The sequence below is a fragment of the Antrostomus carolinensis genome, unplaced genomic scaffold, assembly GCF_000700745.2.
Source record: "Antrostomus carolinensis isolate BGI_N321 unplaced genomic scaffold, ASM70074v2 scaffold23452, whole genome shotgun sequence".
Lineage (NCBI taxonomy): Eukaryota > Metazoa > Chordata > Aves > Caprimulgiformes > Caprimulgidae > Antrostomus > Antrostomus carolinensis.
In genome coordinates this window covers 3,070-12,919 of record NW_010300482.1, presented here as the reverse complement: position 1 = coordinate 12,919, position 9,850 = coordinate 3,070, and the positions used below count along the sequence as shown (strand labels likewise).

The following is a 9,850-nucleotide window of genomic DNA, read 5'->3' as shown; positions in this document are numbered from 1 at the left end:
AAAACAAAACAAAAACCAAAACAACAACAACAAAAACATCCGGGGGAAACATTTATGTGGCAGAATGGCCAATCTTGTCAATGGAGTAGGGGTACATTGTGTTAGGCATTTTATCAGTATGTGGTAAAATAGAAGTCCTAGCAGAACAGGCATACAGATCTACTACAAGCACAGCATAGAGGTTAAAAGACGAGTAAAGGGAAAATGCTTCTGTATAGTAATTCGAAAACTCAGTTCTCGTTCCACTTAACCATTGTCAGATTCAGTTGTTTTGTTCTCATAGTACAGAGACAAGTCTTTGGAAAGAACTTGAAACTGAAATATGACAGAAGTATTATACTATTTGAGATACTGCCTTATTTTGCCCTACAGGTTATGGTTAAGAACAGATGGTAAGTTTTGGAGTCTTGAGAACAGTAAATTCTAGCAGTATAAGAGACCAAGATTTTAGTTCATCTGAACTCATTTATGGTTAAGAACAGATGGTAAGTTTTGGAGAACAGTAAATTCTAGCAGTATAAGAGAGCAAGGCTGCTAGTCATACTAATTATCTCCAAGATTTTAGTTCATCTGAACTCACACTTGCAAGCTTGAGAGCCAAATACAAGGTAAACAAGTCAACCCCCACTGAAGTTTATGACAAAAATTCTCATAGTTAAGAATGGAGTTCCCCACCTAATCTTATTGAACATAACTTCTTATGGTTTTCCTGTTTGATTTTAATCTGCCAAAAAGATATGCAAACACTTTCAGTGGTAATGGTAGTAGGAGTGGTTCTTCACTGGTAGCTATGTAGATATTTCTATTTATTACTTTAGTTTTTATGAAACTACAGTTGCCCTCATACAAGTTCACAGAGAACAATAAGTCAATAAAAAAATATTACCAGACTGGATCCTCTAGGGCATGCTACTAAATGTCTAATTTCTAATTTTTTGTAATCTTTCAGTGGTAGCTTGCAATGGACCAAGACTCACATTGCACAGCAGAAGGGGAACTGTTGGAAGCTGTAAGCAGCATTACTACATTTTCTACCACAAGTCCATCTGATGAAGAACAAAGTCAACCCAAAGCTGAAATTTCATGTCAAGTGAGAAAAGAAAACCCAGAAAAAAATGACCTGCAAGGTTGATGTTATCCTTTAATTTTATTTTTCATGTAGCTATTTATGCCACTAATCTTTTATATAAAAAAAATTTGCTTTATTTATTGCAGCAGGAGTCCAGATTTGCACTGCTATACTTCATTGAAAATAAGCCTTGATTAAACTTGTAGTAATAATGTAGCAATAGTGAAACAGACGCACATCCTGGTGTGTATATATACACACAGAGTTTTCCTCTCAAATCCCTCATGCCTGAAATTTATTCCAGATTTAGTTTACCCACCAGGGACCAAAACAGTGATCATCAGATGGCCTGTCTCAGGAGTACACTTTCTGTACAACACAAAACCTGAACTTGGCAGTACTGGCAAGGACACCAAGACTGAGCTAATTTCAATGTCTCTCAGATGCCTTATGAAGAGGCAGCATTGAACTTTTACTATGCCTAAGATTGCTGTCATCTGTTATTAAATAAAATGTTATATATAATCCAAAAAATATGTATAATCTCATCAAGATTTTCAGCCTGCAAAGATGTCATAAACACCACCTCTCTTAGGAAATACATGCTTTGTAGAGATTGAACCAAACCCCAAAGGCCTTGATAATTGAAACTGTATGGCCAAATGATTAAGAACATGTAAAAGTGGGGCCACTGAAGGAGTACTGTGATGCCTTTACAATTCTATTTCTTCATCAAGCTATTATATTCCCATTCATTTGTGGTTATTCACCACCATTGTCTGAATGTCAGATACACTGCAGACTGACTTCAGATGACTGCATTGACAGAAACATTATTGATTGGAAATTGGGACTGGTATGCCCACTGAAATACAAGTATTCCATTTCTTTTATCTGCTTTGCTAACCTATATGCCAACTGATGGAAACTGTTATCAGTGGATTTCAAATACAGAGAAATCATCCTTTTGAAAATTCATCAGATTCCCCTGTAAGCAAACTCTTCAATCAGCTGTCCTAAATTTTTATATATGTATATGTATACATATGATTTTTATATATGTATATGTTTGTGTGTGTGTGTGTGTCTGTGACTGAGGGGAGAGAGTGAGAGGAAGGGAGGTATATAAAATACAAAAACTGTGGCATCTGTTCAGCTACAAAAGAAAGAGGATGTGAGAATTCCTCCTTCAGCTGAGCTGGTTACTAAGTTTCTCCTTTAAGGTTAGTATATTCATGTTTTCTCAGCTTTCACCTGTTACTGCATGTCCTGGTTTTTAGCTGAAATAGTGATGAAATAATAGCTGAAATAACAGCCAGGTGAAACTATCACACTGCACAAACCCGATATTTGAATATATGTCTGAATTTGCAGCTGCATTTTACTATCTCCTCCTTTTAGCAACAAAGAAGCCTGGAGAAACATCTGATTCAAAAGACTAAGTCAGCATTTCTTAGGGCTGCTTCTGGGATGGTAAAGCACACCTCCTGCTCTGACTGTGCCCAAGGTTACAACCTAGACGTATAATACTTCTTGTCAGTATTTTTTCTATAACTTTGTATTCTGCAGCTGATTTGGTGTCTTTCAAAATTTCAGACCACAATAGATTTCCTCCAAGAATCTGGACCTGTCTTTCTTAGTAGTGAAATCACTTATTCTACCAGTCTTTAGTTCTTGCTGTTAAAGCAATAGAAATTCTAGGCTCTCCTTTCACAGTAAATGCAAATCAGTTTTCTTTCCAAATGCAAAGGTTATAATCTGAAATACTAAATATATTTTTTTTTAGATTCCAATGCATCCCTAAGTCCCAACTCTTCAATGACCACTAAGGAGCTTCAGGAATATTGGAGGAATGAAAAACGCCAATGCAGACAAGTCAAACTCCTTTTTGAAATCCCATCAACCAGAATTGTAGAGCACCATTTATCTAAATATGTGGTAAGCTAAGAAATGAATATGTTAGAAGGTCATTAATTTTTATTCACTCTACAGGGGTCTGCACAGCACACAGCATGCCTCACTACATGAAAGCCTTACCGAGGGCCAAGTTTTGCAAGCTGTGATCACACCAAGTAGAACCTGTTCTCACTGATGGTGTGAGCATAGCTGGTGGAATCTGCCCCTAAAAAAACCTTACGACAATCAGTTCACAAAATCTGCAGCAGTGGAAAAGTGATATCAAGTAAATTAGTAGCTGGAGTATCCTTAACACTCAGAGGCTTGTCAACATTAAGGAAATTCACACAAGTATAAAAATATCAATACAGTTCCCCTGAGCTAGCCTGCTGTAGCAGCTGCATTGCATTTGTATAACTTTCACATCAGAAATTTATGCTAGCACAAGTGCAAAATTATTTGATGTTGACAAAATCTAAGGCATCCTCCAGCTAGATCATTTGGGATCGTTCCCCTTCCCGACCTAGAGCTCCATTAGATGGCATATTTGTGTCATATTTTTAAGGTGAAACATGAGTATGAGGGACAGGAACAACAGAAGAGGTTGAATTTTTGTCTTAACTCACAGTACTGACACTTGGGTTTTATTTCTGATTCTGCTCCTGACCTTCAGGAAGACTGATCTACAGCAAATCTCTTTCAGTACTCCTGTGAAATTCAAATAGGGCTGTTTTCCTTCTTTGCAACAACCTCTGAGATCTATAGATGAAAAATGCATCCTAGTGTTGCTGATACTGGGTGATGCAGCTTGGTAGAATTTGAAACAAGAAAATCTATCCTAAGATCTTGTTGCATGCTATACACACCTACTTAGATGCTGCCATTCTTGTGTACACTCAATAGTATCCAGCTTGTTGAATAGTTAAAAGTTATTTTAGTATAACTGTATGAGAACAAGAGTATCATTCAGTGTGCAAGTAGTTAAACTTATGACCAAGTTACACGCCTAGGCAAAAAAGATCTACATTACAATAAAATTTAGTCAATTTGAATGATAGTCTAATTAAATGGTATTTCTTCCCTTTTTCATGCACACTCCACAAATAAAAATCCATGTACTTGTAAATTATTCACTTAGCTGCCCTCGGTAAAATGATAACTTAAAAATTTGCTCATACGATTGTTTTGGATATGCGTCAGGCATATATACACTTTTCAGCAGGGAGCAGGACAAAGTGTAGGAAAATGTCACAGAGCTTAGAAAAGAAAAGAGATCAGAGAAGTCAGCTCAATTTTAGAAACCTTTCAAGGAGAACCTGTAAAGATCATTTATGAAGATTAAAAGAGAGAATTTCTTTTTAAGGAAAAACAAGGAAGATAATCAGACAGACACTAGTGCTAGTACTGGTTTGCACCCTTCAACAGTAGTAAAGAAAAAAACCCCAGCATAAGTAGAACTTCCCCAGTTTCTGGGTAATTCAATGGGAACAGGGTGAAGTTGAATGTGAACATGGTCCAAAAGCCAGCAAGGTCAACAGTCGGTGTCCTTAGCCAGTGTACTATGACACAGTTAAGCTGGCCTCAGTGGAGCACCACTGGTTTAGGTATATTAGGGATTTGGCCCTCCCTCAACATCATTATGCTTGGATCAGGACCAGAAGAGAATCTACTTGAACAACACATAACACACAATTTTATTTTGCAGATATTTTTCTAATATCATATTTATTATAGTCCTTCTGAGCCTAGTGAATTGCTGAGGAAGACATACTCTTGAGTACTCTTAATATCGGGCAGCGTTGCTGTTACCTGTTAGTGAAGGGTTTTGGATAGCACACGGATTTTTGTAGAAGTGTCACCTTTTTTTGTGTTATTTATGTGCCAAGTAAGTTTGAATAACAGGACAATGATTTAGAGGGGAAAAAAGGGCTTTGGAGTTGCTCCATCTTATTTTTGCACACACCAAATATTACTGCCAAATACTCCCTTTTCTTTCACAGCATTAATAACACCCCCAAATCCCTAGAAATGTCTGATACAAACAACATTTCTGAATATTACGACCAATGTAAAATAGTTTACATTCAATATTAAGTCTGGGAAATCCATTCAGTTCCCTGAAGATGACTGATTGCAGCAGCCACAGCTGTTATAAACAAAGTACAGCTACAGAAATGCTTTGTAAGTGATTTTACGTGCTTCAGTCTGCTGCTAGTTCACCATTCCCGGCACCTTGCAGGATGGGATCTGATAGTGTATTGTTTATCTACAACTTCTTTAGATGCTAAGGCTAAGTCTGATGACAACAGTCCAAAACAGCAGAAGGTGGGAATTATTAATTTGATGGCTGCAGATTTCAAAGGTCAGGCCTACACTGAGCATGTACCATAATCTCAGGCAGCAACTAATTAAGCAGTATTGCTATAAGCCATAGGAATATACATCATTACACATATAAAATTGGTGCAGGGAGGTTTTGGCTGGTGGAATATACAAACACAAAGTCTTTTCAAAGCAATAACAGACAAAATCTGACTGCACTGGGGCGAGAATGGTCTTATACTTATTTTTCTGTTTTATTGTGTTTAGATGTATAAAATCATCATTTTGCAAACAGGGAGTTTTGACAGCAACAAGTCTGTAGTTGAACGGCGTTATTCAGATTTTGAGAAACTGCACAGAAATCTGCTGGAAGAGTTTAGTGAAGAAATGGAAGATGTGACGTTTCCCAAAAAAACTTTAACAGGGAACTTCACAGAAGAAATAATCAATGAGAGAAAATTAGCCTTCAAGGACTACCTGAGACTTCTATATTCTATGAAATATATCCGAAGATCAAAGAAGTTTATAGACTTTTTAACAAGGCCGGAGCTTCAGGAAGCATATGGTTGCCTGCGGGGTGGCCAGTACACGAAAGCTTTGGAAATCCTTTTAGAAGTCATTGGTCTGCAGGAAAGGCTGACGAGAGGCAATCCTGTCTCAGTTGTCCCTACTCTCTGTGCTATCGTGGTGTGCTACAAGGACCTGGAAAACCCAGCAAGTGCCTTTGAATACGGAGAAAAAGCTCTATCACGCCTTCGTGTGCATACCAGCCACAGGTATTATATTCCACTCTTAGAAACAATGATCACTTTGGCATATGAACTTGGCAAGGATTTTCTGTCTTTGCAAGAAAAACTGGAAGAATGGAAGGCAAAAAAAGATCCCATACGGGTTTTTACTCTGAAAGAACTCGCAGTTCGGGAGTATGTACAATGAACACAGGAAAGAGCTTGTCTGTCAGGTCCTTTTCCCGAACACAAACTCTTGAAAGAATAAGAACTGGAAATTCCCTGTTTGGCTAACATAACTTCATACTAATAGAAAAAAAAATGAAGTATCTTTCATGTTCAAAAGGAACATTAACATTTATGTTGGATAATATTATATTTACTATACAGATACGAGGAGCACCTAAGCTTATTAAGGTTTTTGGAATGAAATTTGCAACAAAAAAAAATCATTTATGATTTGCTTATTTTGAACATAGCCTATTTTGTGTGAAAAGTCAGAATAGGAGAATACAATGAATAAAGCAGAGGAACATAGCCTATTTTGTGTGAAAAGTCAGAATAGGAGAATACAATGAATAAAGCACTTAAGAATCTGCAGAATCAGAGGCATTGCTTGCTCATGTGGAAACTACTTTCTATCAAGAAGAGAAATACCTTCTCAGTCCACACAACATAAAGAATGCATCTTCAGCCAGTGAATGTATTTCTTCACTTCTCCAGCTGAAGCCTGGTCAAACAACACTTGACACTTCTGAGAATGATGGGATTGGTCCTGTTCCCACTGATGTCCACTGCTGTGGGTGGGAGGACCTGCGGGAAAGGTTTATAATCAACTTTGATAGGAGCAAAAAATACAAGCGATGATCATTCCACCAGAGATGAAGGAATATGCTTCATTTCTGTTTTGTTGCCAATACAGTTTTGACTTGCATTGAAGGCACTGTCTTTTTTGGGGTGATCTTTAAGTACAGCTCTGACCAGGGTAGAAAATTCATACCATGTGCACTATATACATAATGGAAAGGAACCACAGCAGGGTGCTGTTGAGGAGAACATCTGGCTAATATAGCGCTAGCATTTCATTCTGATTATCAAGCTGTGAGACACATGGCTAACAGTCTGTGTTAAGCACGTGCCTCCCTGTTGCCTTTCAGAGGTTTATGTAAATTGGGCGTTGCCTTAGTTTTACAGCCTGGTACACCATGTGAGTGTCATCTTGGTGGCACTGTGATACTACAGCTAATTATTTCAGGGATCCAACCCACATATACAAATACTAAGCTTGTCTTGACCCTAATGCTCCTGTGAAAGCTTCATAAGAGCTGAAAAGTCTCTATTTACCTGCTCCTGTAATCTTCCTCAACTCTGTTATCTCTCCCATATGCTTATTTTAATAATCTGCTAAATTAATTCTCATAAATAGTGTAATTAACATGTCATGCTAGCATGGGTCATTATTCTCTGCTGAACATAGTCTACTGAGCACTTTCAGGCCTGTACCCCAGGTACAGATACTATATGCCCCACAATGACACTGTCTATGTATTAGGAATAACTGTCTTAATTTACCTCCTAGACACATAGCTAGTGAAAGTGCACTGAGCCTGAAAAAATTGCTGTGCATTGTTACAAGAAGGTTGGGTTGTAAAAAATACAGAAAAATAGGAGAATGCCTAGGGTGGAACATTAATATTTTAAGTAACTATTAACAGCTAGGTATTAAACTCAAAATACATAGATTATTTGTTGTTTGACAATTTTTTTTTTTCTAGTTAACAGATGTAAGAGAATTAAGAGTAATTAAGTAAGAGACTTAAGGACTAATCTTCCCACAACAAACCATATTGCAGGACAGTTAAAATGGATCAAAGGTAACACCTTGTTAGAGGATCATGTCTGAATCAGTAACCAAGTAGCAAAGAAGAAATCATGTCTGGGGTCTGCATCACACTCGGGCGACTTGGAGTTAAGGCAGAAAGGAAGCATGGCCATCATGCTGCTCTATCTCCACAGCAGCTTGTGGTGAAAGACCAAAAGAATAGAGAAAAAAATCTTCCCCTCTTTTGCTCCTTCCACTCATTGTGTGCAGTGTCCCAGGCACAACTGCCCTGGATTCTCCTCAGGTTCCCATGGGACTGTACGCAAGTAGCTAATTGTACCCACAGACCCTCACCCTACAGCTGACTACAAGATTAGAGGGTTCATAAGTACATGCTGTCTAGCAAGGGCAAGCACCAGGAAAGTGACACATCAAAGAGATGTTACTTAACCTTTACTTGTGGAAATGCTGTAACTTTCCATCTCTGAAGGATTAACTGATCCAAAGCTAACTGATTTTTGTTGGCATGGCAGTGCACATTAGGAATATGAGGAGCTGCTATTTGGCTAAGAGAAAAATTTACGTCATTCAAAAGGCACTAAAATAAACAGTGCCCAAAACCCCGGTTTTGTTGGGATAAATCAAATTTCTTCTGAGAATGCTTTTCCATATAATGTACTAGTAGAGTTTTGTCAGCAAAATGGTCCTAGAATAGGTCACTTTGTCCCTATCCACCAGAAGGCAGAGGTCAGTCTCCTTATATTAGGAGGGAAAATGAACTAAATAAATAGAGGAACAGTGTGAAGAACAAACAATGCTTCTGTTGGATAATTCCCACACAATCAAGGTCTTCATTCAATGGAGAGCCTTTTCAGTGAGACATTTGTGGCAACTAGTCAGCCACATCTTCAGAGCTACCCAGGAAGAACATACCATCTACCTCACTCAAATGGCTGATTTCAATTTCTGCTGCACCGAGACTTCCAGTGAAGCCACTTCATGTATGAATCCACAAAGCCTGCAGCATGTGTTATCAAAGGGTCAAGTGTCGCGTTCATAAAATCTGTCTGTGATTTAATTACTATTAGAATACAACAAAATTAAAATCTCCCTCAGCAATTTAACCTCCCTCATGCAAATCGTGTATGTATTCCCTTCCTACAAATGCAGAGCCTGTGACATTTGGATTTACTAATCTCATCAGAGGTGACATTGAAAATCCTTGGAAGGAGAGAGTTAGTTCAGTGAAGGCAATGAACAGGGACCCACGCGGTATGGAATTCACCTGGAGCTCTGCCACAGACTTGGTCTGAACTTTGTACAGTAACTTAACCTCTGTGCCTCTATTTCCTCACCCAGTACTTCCCCAGTAAAGTTTCCCCATTCGGGTAACTGAATGGGGAAACTCATTGAACAGAAAAGCTGTGAAACTTGACCAAATAAATTAACTTCAACATTTAACTTCAGACTTTTTATTGGGATGGAGGCGATTTTGATTGAGAGGCCTATTTCATTTCTTGAAGATACTTTGAAATGGAAGAGAACTTAGAGGCAGTAAGTTACAAAACTGTGTGTCTATTATTGATTGCATAGTTTCTTACTAACACAGTCTTATTTTAGAATCAGGCATTACTTTTCTTAGACACTAGAGAAGTTACAAAATTATCTATTTATTGCACTGGACTGTAGTGAGACCATGCTGGCTCATCAGCTCCACAGGCAATCTGCCAGTTCTGATTTCTTAGCTGTGTACTCTCAGACATCAGTTGGACTTGCCAAAAGAATTCTGCTTTCATTTACTCACATTTCAAAAGTCAACTTTTGGATGTTCTTTTTTACTTGATTTTTACAGCAGAGTGAGTATTCAGCAGTTACATGTTACTAAACTAAAAGGTCATGGCATTCCTAAGTATCTTCCACTTGGAATGACAGCCTGGGAAGACCAGGTTCCCTCTGACTGTACAGGTGACTTTATCTTCCACAGTTACAAACTTTTAGCCAGGCAGGGCAGAT

At 38.1% G+C, this 9,850-nt stretch overlaps 1 protein-coding gene across 1 annotated transcript; it reads left to right on the top strand.

Moving 5' to 3' along the window:
- Window positions 1-955: 955 nt before the first annotated feature.
- Window positions 956-6,239, top strand: LOC104521228 (sorting nexin-20). Its single transcript, XM_010163158.1, has 3 exons — window positions 956-1,127; window positions 2,856-3,007; window positions 5,555-6,239. Exons 1-3 carry the CDS (start codon window positions 962-964, stop codon window positions 6,221-6,223), a joined length of 987 nt encoding a protein of 328 aa, XP_010161460.1. The 5' UTR covers window positions 956-961; the 3' UTR covers window positions 6,224-6,239.
- The last annotated feature ends 3,611 nt before the right edge of the window (window positions 6,240-9,850 follow it).